Source organism: Leucoraja erinacea, chromosome 6, assembly GCF_028641065.1.
Source record: "Leucoraja erinacea ecotype New England chromosome 6, Leri_hhj_1, whole genome shotgun sequence".
In the NCBI taxonomy this organism is placed as follows: Eukaryota; Metazoa; Chordata; class Chondrichthyes; order Rajiformes; family Rajidae; genus Leucoraja; species Leucoraja erinaceus.
Window position 1 is genome coordinate 42,792,983 of NC_073382.1, and position 17,827 is coordinate 42,810,809.

General features: G+C 44.7%; 1 protein-coding gene across 3 annotated transcripts in view; it reads left to right on the top strand.

Annotated features, from left to right (window-relative positions):
- Positions 1 to 753: 753 nt before the first annotated feature.
- The window catches only part of dclk1a (doublecortin-like kinase 1a), a 161,645-nt gene continuing 144,571 nt past the window's right edge, over positions 754 to 17,827 (top strand). For all 3 annotated transcript variants that reach the window (XM_055636827.1, XM_055636826.1, XM_055636829.1), the window contains exons 1-3: positions 754 to 891; positions 1,555 to 1,935; positions 13,659 to 14,005. In XM_055636827.1, coding sequence (XP_055492802.1) covers positions 1,566 to 1,935; positions 13,659 to 14,005 — 717 coding nt within the window. In that variant the 5' untranslated portion in view covers positions 754 to 891; positions 1,555 to 1,565. The remainder of the gene's footprint in view (positions 892 to 1,554; positions 1,936 to 13,658; positions 14,006 to 17,827) is intronic.

Consider the following 17,827-nt stretch of genomic DNA (forward strand, 5'->3'; position numbering starts at 1 on the left):
TTCCTTGGACCACAGGTAACCTTTTTACACAAAGGGTATTCGGTATATGGAACAAGCTGATGCAGGAGGTAAGAAACATTTAAGAAACATTTGGACGTACTCTCTCCAGGAGCATGCCATTTTTTAAAAAATCATAAGATGGACTTTTGGTATAGATCACAAGTGCTTGAAGAGCTCTCGACAGGAAGAATTCATTTGATTTTATAACATTGCTAAAATGTTGCAATTCACCCTTTCTCAATGTAAATGTTTCTCTTTTGTGTAACATTGCTAACGTTGTAATTCACCTCTTTATATCTCCTTTGTATAACATTGCTAAAATGTTGCAATTCATTTTCCCTTTTATATAATGTTTCTCTTTTGTATAACATTGGCTTATAAGTTGCAATTCACTTTCCCCTTTCATATGAATGTTTCTCTTTTGTATAACATTGCTTACATGTTGCAATTCACTTTTCTCTCTTGTATAACATCGTTAAATGTTGCAATTCACCTCTGTATTCTCTATTCTCCATCTCAACATCAGTCAGCGTTAACGCTGGCTAGTATCTTTAGTTGAAACAACTTGGATGTGGTTTCTGTCCACAAGCCGGATGAGCCGGGATGTGATTTAAACCGGTGAATACTTTCTCTGGGGAGGATGAGAGGAGGGAGTGTGTGGTGCGAAGGGTGAATGTAAATGGGCCAATTCAAATAGCAGGCAGTCAGCAGCAGCGGAAGAAGCAAGCAGCTGCTGTCCTCGCCTCGTCTCATCCCCCCCTTCCAACACCCAGAACTAATACCGAGAGCTCCGGAGACACAACAAAGGCAAGCAGCACCTCTTTCACCTAATAACGTTAATTGAGAAGAAAACCCCTGGCATAAAAGGGACCCACCTCTACCTGCAGATATGTATGTATCACGTTACATTTCCTCTTGCAATATCCAGTGGCTTTAAACCGCAGCCTGCAGAATGCAAAATATATTTTTAATTATTTTTTTAAGGGCCTTTCTTCCATTGAATAAAATGTTGATTTGCAACATGTAAAATAAATATTTGTATTGATTATTTCGTAAAGAGGGCTACTTCACCCACCCGCCCTGAATTAAATGTAGATTAATTATTCTGTAAAGCGTGTCCCCCCTTCTAAATTTAAGTGGTTTGCAGAATGCAAAATAAATATTTTCTAAATGTATTATTTAATTTACTATTTGTAACGAGAGCTTTTCCTCCTTTTGAGTAAGTGTTGGCTTGTACCGTGTAAAATATATATTTTAATTGACTATTTTGTCACGAAAGCTCCCTCTCCCCCCTCCCCTGTGCTGCCTTAGAAAATGTGGAATGAATATTTTTTTATTAAATGGATTATTTGTTGAAGAAGGCTTTCTCTCTGAATTCAGTGTTGATTTGCAGCATAGGAAATATATTGTTTTAATTGAATATCTTGCAACGAGGGCTGTTTTCCCCTCCGAGTTAAGTGATGATATTCCTTTGTTAGAAAAGCAACCTGGTGTTGGGAGATAAAGATAAATGTATACGTTCTTTTTATTTTTGCTCCAAAAATATAATTGCAGATCAGCTGGACATGGACAGAGACCTGGAGTTCGAGCATTTTGACGAGCGAGACAAGGCTTTGAGATACGGCCGGGGCTCCCGTCTCAATGGGTTACCCAGCCCCACACACAGTGCCCACTGCAGCTTCTACCGAACCCGGACCCTGCAAACGCTTAGCTCCGAGAAAAAGGCCAAGAAAGTGCGTTTTTACCGCAACGGGGACCGCTATTTCAAAGGCATCGTCTATGCGGTGTCTCAGGACCGCGTCCGCTCCTTCGAGGCGCTGCTGGCTGATCTCACCCGGACTCTCTCCGACAATGTCAATCTGCCCCAGGGAGTTCGTGTCATCTACACCATCGATGGGCTGAGGAAAGTATCCAGCTTGGAAGAGCTAGTGGCAGGTGTGTATCCAAAGCACCCAGATTTTTTTTTTTTAAACGTAGTGTACTCTCATAATATATCAGCATTTAAGAGATATTTGGACAGGTACTACGCAGAAACAAGGGACTGCAGATACTGGTTGATACACAAAGTGATGTGCAAGGAGGAACTGCAGATGCTGGTTTACACCAAAGATAGACACGAAATGCTGGAATAACTCAACAGGTCAGGCCGCATCTCTGAAGAAAAGGACTAAGTGACGTCTGGAGTTGAAACACTTCATCAGACAGAGTCAGGGGTGGTTATTCTTCGGAAAAATATGGACTTGTGAGAAGCTGCCCAAACAAGATAGTCACAGAAGATAGACCCCAAATTCTGGAGTCACTCAGCGGGACAGGCAGCATCTCTGGAGAAAAGGAATGGGTGATATTTCCCGTCAGCTATTCCTTCTCTCGTGATGAGTTCCTCCATAGTGATGAGTTACTCCAGTATTCTATGTCTATCTTCAGTTTAAACCAGCATTTGCAGTTCCTTCCTACACAAGATAGTCATGGACACATACACTTCGGCCCAATTTGCCCACACCAACCTACATGTCCCATCTCCACTAGTCCCACCTGTCTGCGTTTGGCCCATATCCCTCTAAACTTGCCCTATCCCTGTACCTGTATAAATGTTTCTTCAACGTTGTGATAGTCCCTGCTTCAACTATCACCTACGGCAGCTCGTTCCATACCCTTTGTATATATAAAAAAAGTTAACCCTCGGGTTCTTATTAAATCTCCCACCCCCACTTTAAACCCATGTTCTCTGGTTCTTGATTCCCCTACACTGGGCAAGAGACTCTGTGCATCTACCTGATCTATTCCTCTCACGATTTCGTACACAAATGCAGAGGGAAAATAAGACACAAAATGTTGGAGTAGCTCAGCGGGTCAGGCAGCATCTCTGGAGAACACTGTTAGGTGTCATTTCAGTTCCAGACCCTTCCTCAGACTGATTGGGGGTGGATGGGCGGGGCAGGGGGGGGGGTTGGGTGGGTGGAAGAAAGCTGCAAAAGGGGGAGAAGGAATTCAGTCTGAAGAAGGGTCCCTATCCGAAATGTCACCTATCCATGTTCTTCAGAGATGCTGCCTGACACGCTGTGTTACTTCAGCACTGTGTCTTTTTATGGACAGGTACATCCATTGGAAATGTTTTGAGGGACATGGGCCAAATGTGGGCAAATGGGACTAGTGTAAATCTGGCATCTAGGTTGGCATGGACGAGTAGGGCTGAAGGGCCTGTTTCTGTGCTGGATGACACTGTGACTCTCCGGTTTCTGCACTGGGTGACAGTGGAGAATCTATAAGCAGGGAGATATTTCATCATCTTGGCAAGACAAATAAAGTCAAACCTCTCGTATGCTCAGTTTAAACAATGTGCAATTTCAGCTTTGTACTGTTAAAGATTCAACTATCAGTCAATTAAAGTGGTAACATGTCTCAATGAAAAAAAAGGATTAATACATGAGCTTTACCTTCAGCTTTGAATTGGGCTCATTCTAAAAGAGAAATGGTTTGCAGATTAAATCCTTCTTATTTTTGTTTCCTCTCAGCTGAGGGACTTGGATCCAAAAATATAATTTATTTCTAATGAGCTGTTAAGGTGCATAAACTCCCACCCATTAGTAGATCCTGACCTTTTTAGAAACAATTAAATCTGAATTACTTATAAATCTGCCGACCATTTTTTTCCCCCTGCTATTTGAAATTCGCTGCAGTGAATGGGGATCACTGCTGTGCGTATATAGATTGGCAGATGATATCGGGGGAGAATATAAAATCCCGTTATATTGCATTATGATAACAAGAGGAGAGAGGTATTTTAATTGAAGGTTTGCAGAACACGCAACAAATTGGGCAAGCACAGAAAGAATATATCTACCTTTTTTTAAACTGTGGTGGTAATTAAATTAAAATGCGATTTATTTGATTTGCCGATGACCTAGTTGAAACAACCACCACGAATAATACCAACTAAATATAGAAATTGTTGTGTTGTAAATAGGACTGTGCAAGAGAAGCAGGGATGTACAGAATATCTGCAAAGCCCCACACAAAGGGGAGCACAGGGTGGAGTCAGATTGCTTCCTTTGGCCTCTTTGAAAGATGGTCTGTCCACGATATTCCTTTGTCATTACCATGAACCTTGTTCACCAAATTGAAAATACATTTGTACTCATCTGGGTTGAATTATTGGAGACTGCTGGCCACGTTATATAGAGATAAAACAACCTATTGAGGTATAACAGTTGTACGTAGCGTTTACTACCGACCCTGAATAGCACTGATAAAGACTGAATTTATTTCTGACATCTCATCTATTAAGCTATTTTTATGGCTAGGTTTTCACCATTTTGTATCATTGCCCTTCTGTTGAAAGTGGATGCACTAATGGATGTTTAATGGCTTTAATAGTTAATGTAAGATGCATATTTTAAAAGGTCAATTCCCTTTATTAAGATCGCTAAATGTTCTGCAATCACAAATTGTTCCTTTTAGCTTTAGGTTTATTATTGTCACATGTACTGAGACTCTTTATTCTTGTGTGTACTGAGGTACAGTGTGAAATCCATTATTTTTCATACTATCAAATCAGATCAAATATATGACACATCGGCGTAGTGGTAGAATTGCTGTCTCACGGCGCCAGAGACCCAAGTTTGATCCTGACTACTGGTGCTGTCTGTACGGAGTTTGCATGTTCTCCCTCTGACCGCGTTGGGTTTCCTCCAAGTGCTCCGGTTTCCTCCAACACTCCAAAGACGTGCGGGTTTTAGGCTAATTGGCTTCTGTTAATTCTCCCTAGTGTGTAGGATAATGCTAGTGTATGGGTGATTGCTGGTCAGTGTGGGCTCGGTGGGCCTGTTTCTACAATGTATTACCAAAACTTCAGCCCCATTCTGCTGATCTTTGCCCCTCCCCCCTCCCCCCCAGTGTGGAGGGGGCCAGGGGATCTCTTGGTGGGTGTACAGCAAGGACTGGCCAAACTGGCCATTGGTGGGTCATGGCAGTCAGGGGCCCCACCCAGTCCGGCGGCCCAACCCTCTTGCGGGCTTATGTATGTGCCCTTGTGTCCCTGGAGTGAGCGCACAGTGTCCACAGGTACCTTTTCAGCTTTCCAGGACCGCTTGGTGCTGCAAGGGCTTGAGTGCTTCTCAGATTAAAGTTAAAACATTTTGGTTTGATACTTACATCATAGTCATACAGCATGGAAACAGGCCCTGCGGGCCAACTTGTCCATACCAACCAACATTCACACGAGTCCATATCCCTCTAAACATTTCCTATCTGTGTATCTATACAAATGTATTTTAAATGTTGTTATAGTACTGCCTCAATCACTTCCATTTACCCATATAAAAAGTTTTTCTCAGGTTCCTATTATATCTTTCCCCTCTCATCTCAAGCCTACATAGAAACATCGAATCATAGAAAAATAGGTGCAGGGGTAGGCCATTCGGCCATTCGAGCTAGCACCGCCATTCAGTAAGATCTTGGCTGATCATCATAATCATATTATCCAAGTTTTGCAACATATGAGTAATTTGATTTGCCATACTAATAAAAAGCAACAGAACACACAAAAAACATTTTAACATAAACTTCCACCACAGTTACTCCTCCACATTCCTCACTGTGATGGAAGGCGAAAAAAATATTCAATCTCTTCCCTCCATAAGTGAGTTCGGTATTCTGAAAAATGCAAGGAATCATGGGATTTGTAAAAAGTCATAAGCTATAACGGTAAATAGATCTCAGCGCTAGAGATACCATCTGTATATTTTTGGTCCGATTTTTGTGTTTGTTTTTCTTCATTGGGAGACAGGGGGGAGGGGGGAGAGAGACGAACCGGGTGGGCCAGGGGGAGGGGAGGGGGGTGGATGACTGTGGGGGGAGGGGCAATCAAGCGCTACCGAACCATCACCAGTCCCCGGTTCCTCCTCCCCACTGAAGATGTCCGGACCGACGGGACACCGGTCCCCAGGCCCACCGTGGAGAGGCGGCAACCCCAGCACCACCATCACCAACAGTACCCACAGCTCCAGCGGGCGCCCGGCCTGCGCCTGGCTGGCAGGACCCCTCCCCGACTCCAGCAGCAGCCCGGTTTCGAGCAGGCCTGGTGGCTGCCCATCTTCAGCAGGGTCTTGGTGTCGGACTGAGGGGAAGGGGGTGGAGGTGCAGGGCTACCGGGACCATCCCGGCGGGATAGGCAGAGCCGAGCTGGAGCCAGCGGCTGCAGCGCTGGCTGCAAGTCCGGGGCCACCCCGCCAGCCCAGGGCCACCCCGGACACCTTGGGACAGGTACAGGACACTGGGGATGGGACGGGGATGCCCCAACAGCAACTCAACAGCACCCGCAGCGACGGAGAGCCGACCCCAACCCGACTACGGACGAAACGCAAGCCTGCACACAATGCAGCACCACCGTTGCTAAGACTCTTTTATAGCTAGTGACCTATGACCCGGGCATGCGCAGTCAGAATACCGAACTCGCTTATTGTTCTCCCGCGGTTGGGGGCCTCGAGCCTTCCGATGACGAGACGATCTCGACTCCCGTAGCCGGCGGCGGGCCCTTCGCGTCGGGGCGATCAAGCTCCTGCATCGGGGGGGATCTCAGCTCCGCCACGCCGGGCGATCGAACCCTGGGTTGGGATTGCTCAAAATCTTCTGTGACTTTGGAGCTCCCGACTCGGTCTCAACCTGAGACTGCGAGCTCCTTGATGTTAAATGCTGCAGGCTGTAGTTGGAGTGTAGATCCCAGGCAAGGAATCGGATCCGATGGTGGGGCACAAAGTCAGTCCCGAGCAAGGCCTCAAGCTCCATGATATTAGGTCGCAGAATGACTGGATATACGACTGGAAAACAATCGCATTTCCGGCAAGGTAAGAGACTGAAACAAAGTTTACCCCGACCCCCTCCACCACCCCCCACATAAAACAAACCAGAGAACATTAATACAAACTTCTAAAACACAGTAAAAAGAAACAAAAAGGCGAAAGAACAAACAGACTGTTGGCGAGGCAGCCATCGCGGCATCAGTATCCCATTTCTGTTTTTTCCCCATATCCCTTCATTCCTTTAGCTGTAAGGGCTAAATCTAACTCTCTACGTCCTTTTTCTTAATTCCTCAACTCTGGGTAAAATGTTTTTACCCTATCTATTCCCCTCATGATTTTATACACCTCTATAAGACCACCCCTCATCTCTTGAGCTCCTAGGAATAAAGTCCTAGCCTGCCCAACCTCTCCCTACAGCTCAGACCCTCGAGTCCTGGCAACATCCTCATAAATCTTCACTCCACCCTTTCCAGCTTAACAACAGCTTTTCTATAACAGGGTGACCAAAACTGAATACAATACTCTGAATTTGGACTGACCAATGTCTTGTACAACTGTATTATAAACTCCCAACTTCTTTACTCAATACTCTGATGTATCATTGAGTCATGCAACACGGAAGCAGCCCCTTCGGCCCTAAATGCTCATGTTGACCAAGATGCCCCATCTATAGTTGTCCCTGCCCATGTTTGGCCCATATCCCTCTTAACCTTTGCTATCCTTGCGTACATTTTTTTTCGTTTGTTCTCTCCTTAGAAAAGTGTTTTGGTTGTCATTTTGTACTTGTAAATTAACTTACACTTGTAAACAAAACTAAACAAGAGGCCACCCTGCCTTTTCCTCTCCCTCCAGTGATCACACAATGTGCCAGTAAATTAATTCTCAACACATCTTCCAGCTAAGGATATCCAAGCCATTTTTGCTTTTCCCCAGTGAAAACACAGGGCTTTGTGCTTGGATATTATTTTACAATAAATGTTCAGTAAATAGAGTTCACTTAACTGGAGAGAGATTGTTAAAGGCTATAAAAAACAATAATACACTGGGTGATGGTTTAAGAGAATTCACAAGTGGATGGCACAGTGGCGCAACGAATAGAACCGTTGCCTCGCAGCGCCAGAGACCAGGTTCAATCCTGACCTTGGGTGCTGTCAGTGTGGAGTTTGCATATTCTCCATGTGACCGTGTGGGTTTCCTCCTGATCCTCGGTTTTCCTCCCACATCCCAAAGATATGTGGGTTTGTAGTTTAAGTGGCCCTTGTGAAGTGTCCCTAGTGTGCAGGGAGTGGATGAGAAAGTGGGATAACATAGAACTAGTATGAACAGGTATCGATAGTCAGCGTGGATTCGGTGAGCTGAAGTCCCTGTTTCCACACTATGCCTCAAAACTAAACTAAACAAATTTGTGTGAATGAGGAAGGAACATAATCAATATGAAATAATTCAACACTTTTTTAAGTCTGAAGGAACCCGATCCAAAACATCGCCTATCCTTTTTCTCCAGAGATGTTGCCTGACCCGCTGATTTACTCCATGACATTCATGTTTTATCTTTGAAACAATTCAATGTTCTTTGTTGATTATTATGATGAACTGACTGCACACTGATTCCACAGGATCTTTTTTTACTGTTTCAATGTTTTTAATCACTTTGCAAAATGGAATAATTAGTTTTATTCATTTTTCTTCCCACGTATTTTTTGATTCCATGTCATTGATTCAAAGTGACATCTTGGTCTAGCGTGGACTAGTAGGGTCGAAGGGCCTGTTTCCGTGCTGTATGACTACATCAAGCCCTGGCTCAAGGGTGGATGAGCTTGGTCTGCGTGATGAGCTGGGCTACATCCACAGCTCTGCTTTCCTTGATTTTTATCTGGCACCACCATTTGCTTTTCTGAGGCCACGTGAAGTGTGGATAGAGTCAATGGTGGGGAGACTGGTGTGTGTGATGGACTGGATTACATTCCAAATCTCTGTAAATTCTTGCGATCTTGGGCAGAGCTGTTTCAAAACCAAGCTGTGATGCAATGGGACAGCTTGCTTTCTGTGGCGCATCTGTAGTAATTAGACAGAGTCATTGGAAACATACCGAATATCCTCGGTCCTCTGAGGAAGTAGAGACGTTGGTGTGCTTTCTTGGGCCTAATGTCAATATGGTTGGTCCTGGACAAATTGGTGATATTTTCTCCTTGGAATTTGAAGCTCTCATCCATCTCCTCACCATTGATGCTGGTTGGGGTATGTACTCCACTCCTACTTCCCAAAGTCGATAACTGGCTCCTTCATCTTGCTGACATTGAGGAAGAGGTTGGCCTGACACCATGTCACTAAGTGGCCTATCTCCTCCCTGTACTCTCCTGTACTCTGTCTCATCACTGTTCGTGATCTGACCCACCACAATTGTGTCATCTGCAAACTTGTTTTGAGTTATTGTGGAGTAGGTGTTGTCACCTAACTTACTGATTCATATATCCACATTCTCCACAGATGCTGCCTGATCTGTTGAGTTACTCCAGCATTTTGTGTCTTTTTTGTGATTGAAAGCTCATTAGTTTTCCCATTGACTCTTCCTAATATGTTGAATCCAGCCAGTGCTTTCCCTTGATTGTTTATTTAGGTTTAGGCTTATTATTGTCACATGTCCTGAGGTACAATGAAAAGATTTGTTTTGCTATTCAATCAGATCAGATAATAATATACATAAATACTATCAAGCCAAACTCAAGTACAGTAGGTAGAGCAAAGAGGAAGATCCAGAGTGCAGAATACCGTTCTGTAGCGCATCTGTTCCATAGACAAAGTCCAATGCCTGCAATGAGGTAGAGGTGAATCAGACAATACCCTAGCTTATGCAAGGACCATTCAGAAGCCGGATAACACAAGGGAAAAAGCTGTTTGCTGAGTCTGGTGGTGCATGCTTTCAAGCTTTTGTACCTTCTGCTGGACGGGAGCCAGGAGAAGAAGGAATGGCCAGGGTGGCACAAGTCTTTGATTTTGTTGGCTGCTTTTCTGTTTAGTTTAGTTTATTGTCATGTGAACCGAGGTACATTGAAAAGCTTTTGGTGCGTGTTAACCAGTCAATGGAAAGACAATACATGATTACAATTGAGCCATTCACTGTATACAGTTACATGATGAGGGGAATAACGTGAATAATGTTTAGTGCAAGATAAAGCCAGTAAAGTCCAATCAAAGATTCAGGACTGCTTTCTAGTTGTGGTAGGATGGTTCAGTTTCCTGATAACAGCTGGGAAGAAACTGTCCCTGAATCTGGTGTGCATTTTCACACGATCTATCGTTTTCACACCTTACCTTTTCACATCTCGAGTTTCCCTCTCCCCTGTCAGTCTGAAGAAGGGTCTCGACCCGAAACGTCACCCGTTCCTTTTCTCCAGAGATGCTGCCTGACCTGCTGAGTTATTCCAGCATTTGGTGTAAACCAGCACCAGCAGTTCCTACCTATACCTTTCGCCCGATGGGAGAATAGAGGGAATGGCCAGGATGTGACTTGTCCTTGATTATGCTGATGGCCTTGCCGAGACTGTGTGAAGTATAAATGGAGTTAATGGAAGGGAGGTCGGTTTGTGCGATGGTCTGGGCCCCGTCTACAATTCTCTGCAATATCTGAGGCAGTAAACACAATAATGATACTAATACCAATATCTACTTAATCTCCACCGACCTTGAGAACCAAGTCTTGATCATAGACATATTTAATATAACACAATTATAGTAAAACCAACACTAAAACCAAATTAATTATCATCCAAATATTGCCGGATGGGAGTGGAGAGAAGCAGGAATGACTGGGATGGGACAAGCCTTCGATTATGGTAAGATTATTGACTGATTCAGGCATGGTGCTTCTCATTTTCTGAAAGCTGTCCTGAATCCACTTGATACACTGCCTTTGGATCTCGATCTGTTTCTGCTTCTTACAGAATACGTGAATATTAAAGACTTCTATCTGAGCCTGGTGGGATGTGCGAGTTATTCCCATTACTCTTGCATGCTCTCTCTCCTTCTCTGCCCAACGAAGATCTATTAAATGCTCTTCCTGACTGATATCTCTCAATTTTAATAGCGTATTGTATCTCATCAATACTCTCATACACGTACACACGCTCCCACTTGTGTTTAACTCTGAGATAGCCATGTGGAGTTGATTTAAGCCTTCATGTCTGAAGAAGGGTCCCGACCTGGAACATCGCCCATCCTTTTTCTCCAGAGATGCTGCCTGACCCGCTGAGCTATTCCAGCATATTGTGTCTATCTTTGGTATAAAAAAGCATATGCAGTTCTTTGTTATTACTCTATATTGCTTCTGTATTATTGTGTAGAACCTTATTTTTCAAACCAAAGCTAATATTATTTATATGTTTTGTCATTTCTGTATTTTTCTATTGACATTATCTTCAATACCATTAATACTATAGTTTTTAAAGATACAGCATGGAAACAGGCCCTTTGGCCCTCTGTCCACTCTGATCATTGATCACGTTCCATGTTATCCCACTTCTCATCCACTCCCGACACACTAGGGACAAATTACAGAGGCCAATTAACCTACAAATCTGCATGTGTTTGCAATGTGGGAGGAAACTGGAGCACCCAGAAGAGGTCACATGCCCGCATGTCTTTGCAATGTGGGAGCACCCGGAGGAAACCCACATGGTCACAAGGAGAACGTGCTAACTCCACACAGACAGTACCCGAGATCAGGACTGAACCCGGTCTCTGGCGCTGTGAGACAGCAGCTCTACCAGTTGTGCCTTCCCACATTTTATATTCATAGTATTGTTCTGGCATTGAAGGAGGTCATTTGGCCCATTGTGGTGTATGCTGGCCCTTGTAGAGTATTCCAGTAAGACCCATTCCCCTGAACATGAATTGGCTTTGCACATCACAGATTCACACAGCTTAGAAATGGGTCTTTTGGACCAACTAGTGTAAGAGGGTTGTTTGTGGTCAGTATGGATTTGGATGGCTGAAAGGACTCACTGTGTGGCTCTACGCAATGTATTGTACATGTTAAACATAATTGTACTGCTTTAGTGCTCTTTGCCATATTGTAAGCACTTATATCTAGGTATTTCTATTTTGGCACACTCTTTAGAACTGCCATTTATTCCTCTAGCTGAAGCTCCATTTTATTTCTGCTTACATATTTTGTGTCTGTCTTATTCTAACAATACTTTTTGTTTCCTATCATTTGTACTATGAGCTATGATGTTGGCAAACTCCTGGCTGATATAAATGTTGCATGATGTGGCAAGTCTTTTATCTCTATTCCATTCTATGTCATTGTCTAACGAGAGATGTAGAGGGGATGTGGGGGGAAGGGGTGGGTGGGACTGGTGTACTGGGGCTAGAGACACTCTGACTGCCCTGTCCTCTGCCCAGCATGCCCAGCGTCTTTTGCCTTCTGCAACACACAAAATGCTGAAGGAACTCGGCTGGAAAGACAGCATCTGTGGAGTTACTGTGGTGCAGTAGTAGAGTTGCTGCCTTTCTACGTCAGAGACTCGGGTTCGATCCTGACCTCGGGTGTTGTCTGTACGGAGTTTGTACATTCTCTCCGTGACCTGTGTGGATTTTCTCTGGGTGTGGATTTCTCCCACACTCCAAAGACATGCAAGTTTCTAGATTAATTAGCTTCTGTAAAATTTAAATTGTCCCTCGTGTGTAGGATAGTGCTAGTGTGCAGGGTGATCGCTGGTCGGCGCGGACCAGTGGGCAGAAAGGTCTGTCCCTAAAGTAAATGAATGGAAAGACAACTGTTTGGTTGGGTCCTTTCTTCAGACAGCAGTATGGAAATAGATAAAATTATTAGAGGCACAGATAGGGTAAACGGTCAGAAACGGTCAAAGACCATCAGAAACATTTTCCCAGGGTGAATATGTCAGAGACATAGGGCATAGCTTTAAGGTGAGGTGGGCAAAGTTTAAAGGAGATGTGCAGGACAAGTTTCTTTACACAGAGGGTGCTGAGTGCTTGGAACTCACTGCCGGGGATGGTGGCAGAAGCACATATGGGAATAGTGGCATTTAAGGATTTTTTGGATAGGCACATGGATATGCAGGGAATGGAGGGATATGGATCAGGTGCAGGTAAATGACAGGTGGGCTTGGCATCATGGTCAGCAAACCATTGTGGGCCAAAGGGCCTGTTTCTGTGCTGCACTGTTCTGTGTTGCGGTATCACTAAATGTACACCGTATGTGGCATTTTATAATTAATTTTGTTTTAATGTAGAATTGTCACAATTAAACAATGAGCTTTTGATGGCACTGGGCCTGTACTCGCTGGAGGTTAGAAGGATGACGGGGGACCGCATTGAAACTTACTGAATAGTGAAAGACCTGGATAGAGTGGATGCGGAGAGGATGTTTCCACTAGTGGGAGTGTCTAGGACCAGAGGGCACAGCCTCAGAATAAAAGGACGTCAGAATCAGATAATTTGGTGAATTTGTGGCATTCATTGCTACAGACGGTGGTGGAGGCCAAGTCATTGGGTATTTTTAAGGTGGAGGTTGACAGATACTTGATTAGTAAGGGTGTCGGGTGTTATGGGGTGAAGGCAGGAAATAGGGTTGAGAGAAAAACATAGATCAGTCTGAAGAAGGGTCTCGACCCGAAACATCGCCCATTCCTTCTTTTCAGAGATGCTGCCTGTCCTGCTAAGTTACTCCAGCATTTTGTGTCTATCTTTGGTTTAAACCAGTATCTGCAGTTCCTTCCTACAAACACAGATCAGCTGTGATTGAATGGCGGAGTAGACTTGATGGGCCGAATGGCCTAATTCGGCTCTTCTAACTGTTGAACTCATGAACATTATTTGTGCACCGTTGTCATTCCTCAGGGGAAAGTTATGTTTGCGCATCTGTGGAACCATATCGGAAGGTCGACTACACCAAGAACGTCAACCCAAACTGGTCAGTGAACGTCAAGGCGAGTGGGGCAAATCGTACCCCCGTGCCCATCAGCAGCTCGAAGGCAGCTCCCTTCGAGACGAAGGAGAGCAAAGACTATATCCGTCCCAAGTTGGTGACCATCATCAGGAGCGGCGTGAAGCCACGGAAGGCTGTGCGAATCCTGCTGAATAAGAAGACTGCACATTCCTTTGACCAGGTGCTTACGGACATCACTGATGCCATCAAGTTGGATTCTGGAGCAGTTAAACGCTTGTACACATTAGATGGGAAACAGGTAGAGTGCTCTATTTTATCTACCAGTACCTACAGTAGCAATAAAAACTCTTATTAATTATTCAGAGATGAAATGGACAAGGATGGGATGAAATAAAGTTATTGCAACAATTTTGTTTTCTGCTTGCTATTATGAATGCTATTTTAATATTTAATTTGTTTAAATAAGGTGTATGTAGCCAACTAGGATTGCAAAGTCGTTAGAGTGGCGCAGTGGATAGAGCTGCTGCTTCAACGCCAGAGTCCTCGGTTCGATCCTGACCTCGGATGCTGTCTGTGTGGAGTTTGCACGTTCTCCCTGTAACCACATGGCTTTCCTCTGGGTGCTCCGGTTTGCTCCCATATCCCAAGACGTGTGGGTTTATAAGTTAATTGGCCTCTGTAAATTGCCCCTTGTGTGTATTGGGTGGATGAGAAAGTGGGATAGCATAGAATTGGTGTGAATGGGTGATGATTGGGCAGCGTGGAATCAGTGGGCTGAAGCGCCTGTTCCACGTCATTCCATGCTGTCTTTCAGTCAATCATAAAAATTCTTAACGTCTTTGAAGAATTTTCTCTGGCCCTACTATCTTTTGGCATGACAGTTACTATGCTGGACATGTGCTGACAGCTTCTTGTCCATTGCACCTAATATTGATCATTAATGGTGTAATGCTGTGGTTTTGGCATTTGGTATCAGTACAATGATCCTCAAAATCTATGTCAAGGATTTTCTTCAGGTGGTGCTGATGAAAGTGTACCACCTCATTATGTCATTCTTGCATGTGCTTCAAGTTTCAATGGAGACACCAGAAACTGTAGATGGCAGAAACCTGAACAAAACACCGTCACTGCTGGAGTAACTCATCAGGTCAGACAGCATCTCTGGAGGACCTGGATAGGTGACGTTTTGCGGGTCCCGACCTGAAATGTCACCTGTCCATTCTTCTGGAGATGTTGCCTGACCCGCTGAGTTCTCCATGTTGTGGCAGTCCAGAACCAGAAGTCACAGTTTAAGAATAAGGGGTAGGTCATTTAGGGCTGAGATGAGGAAAAACATTTTCACCAAGAGAGTTGTGAATCTGGATGTTTTTAAGAGAGCAAGATATAGCTCTTAGGGCTAATGGAATCAAGGGATATGGGTAGAAAGCAGGAACGGGGTACTGATTTAGGATGATTAGCCATGATCATATTGAATGGCTGTGCTGGTTCAAAGGGCCAAATGGCCTACTCCTGCACCTATTTTCTATGTTTCCTTCAGCTATTCCTGGGTATTTATTTAGTCAGAGATTGACAGATTCTTGATTAGTAAGGCTGTTAAGGGTTACGAGGAAAAGGCAGGAGAATGGGCTTGAAAGGGAAAGATGGATCAGCCATGATTGAATGGCGGAGTAGGCTAGATGGGCCAAATAACCTAATTTATATTCTCTTTGGTTTTGGTGTCAGATCCTGTGTTGGATTCCTCAGTTATGCTCGCTCTCTGTGGGAGTCTAGGACCAGAAGGCACAGCCTCAGAATAAAAGGACGTACCTTTAAAAAGTAGATGAGGAGGAATTTAATTAGCGAGAGAGTGGTAAATCTGTGGAAACCATTGCCACCGATGGCTGAGGAAGCCAAGTTATTGGGCATTGATTGACATGTTTTTGCCATCGGTTACGGTGAGAACGGGGCTGAGAGGGGAAAAATGGATCAGCCATGACCGAATGGTGTGGCAGACTTGATGGGCTGAGTGGCCTAATTCTGCTCCCGTGTCTCATGAATTTATGATTGCCAACATCCAGAAAGGGTTCAACATTCATGATCCTCTTCAGGGTGATCTTTCCCAGGATAGTTGATCAGTCTGGAGTTGCCTTCTGTGGCTCCTTGTGTTTTCAATTTTGTGGATCAAACCAGGACACTAGTATCAGTGGGGTGGGAGTAATTTTGGGCTGTCTTACAGGACCTGCTTAGTAGGTGAAACAACAGCACACTGATTGGTGCAGAGGAGGTTTACCAGAATGCTGCCTGCATCAGAGGGTTTCAGCTACAGGGAGAGGTTGCAGAGGGTACGGTGGAGGTTTACCAGAATGCTGGCTGCATTAGAGACATTAGAGGGTTTCAGCTACAGGGAGTAGTTGGATAGACTTGGATTGTTTTCTCTGGAACATCGGAGGTTGAGGGAAGCTTTGGTAGAGGTTTATGAAATTATGAAAGGCATAGATATATACGGGAACGGACACTTTGGCCCACAGTGTTTGTGCCGAATATGAAGCCTAGCTAAACTGATCTCAACTGCCTGTACATGATCCAGATGCTTTTATTCCCTGCTTGACTTGGATTGTTTTATCTGGGTCATCAGAGGTTGCAAGGAGACCTGATAGAAGTATATCAAATTATGAGAGGCTTTGATAGGGTAGACAGTCAGAATCTTTTCTCAGGATTGAAATGTCAAAGACTAAGAGCATAGCTTTTAAGGTGAGTGGGGCAAAGTGGAACACATCTCTTTAATGTTTTTCCACGAGGGTTGAGGTCGTGGATAATATGGTTAACAATAATGGCTTTTAATAGCCTTTTTAGATAGGTGCATAGATATGCAGGGAATAGATGGATATGGACCACGTGCAGGCAGAAGAGATTAGTTTAACTTGGCATCATGATCAGCATATAAATTGTGGGTTGAAGGGCCTGTTCCCATGCAGTACTATTCTATGTTCTAAATGTAATTTTTGGTTTGTGATTGGGAGACTCTGAGGAGGTGTCCATTCATTTAGCAAATGTATTTTTTATTGGAAAGAAAGATTGGGGGAAGGAAATAGTTTGATGCTCTCCTACACAATCATATTGGACTCCAGTTTGGATGTGAAAGAGAATGGTGAAGCCTAATAAGAGGATGTACCCTAAGAATGGACATCAGGAGGAATTTATTTGGTTAGAGGGTGGTGAATCTGTGGAATTCATTGGCACAGACAGCTGTGGAGGCCATGTCATTAGGTGTTTTTAAAACGGGGATTGTCAAAGGTTATGGGGAGAAGGCAGGAGAATAAGGTTGAGAGGGAAGGATAGATCTGCCATGATTGAATGGCAAAGTAAATTCAATGGGCTTAATGGCCTAATTCTGCTCATATGACTTGTGGAAGCCATGCCAATAGGTCCTGTGACTTGGGAACTTATGAAGCCATTGCATTCGTTGAAGTTAGACACCTGCCCATGAAGAAGTTGAGACAAGTGTTTCATTGTCATCTGTACCAACAATGGAACAATGAAATTCTTACTTCAATAGTCTATTTAATTGTCATTTGGACCCCTGGAGGTCCAAATGAAATGCCGTTTCTGCAGCCATACATTACACACAAATAGACCCCAGACACAACATAATTTACATTTTACATAAACGTCCATCACATAGCTGTGATGGAAGGCCAAAAAAACTTATCTCTCCACTGCACTCTCCCCCCCCCCCCCCGATGTCAGAGTCAAAGTCAAAGCCCCCGGCTGGCGATGGCGATTGTCCCGCGGCCATTAAAGCCACGCCGGGTGGTGCGAGGTCCGCACAACGGGTCATTTGATGTTAGAGCACCCGGCGTGCGCTCGCAGAGTCCCGCGGCCATTCCAAGCCGCGCGGGGCAGTGATGTAGGCCCCGCTCCAGGAGCTCTTCGACCCCGCAACTCGGGCGGGAGAAGTCGCCGTTGCAGGAGCCCTGAAAAGCGGTCTCCCTCCAGGGACCCGCGGGCTCCCGATGCCGCCGTCCGCCAGACCCGCAGTTGCAGCCTCCGAGTCAGCAGTAGCAGCAGCAGCGGCAGCGGCAGCGCTCCTCCCCCGCTCCACCCGCTCCGGTCTCGGCCAGCTCCGCGACGTGAGGTGAGT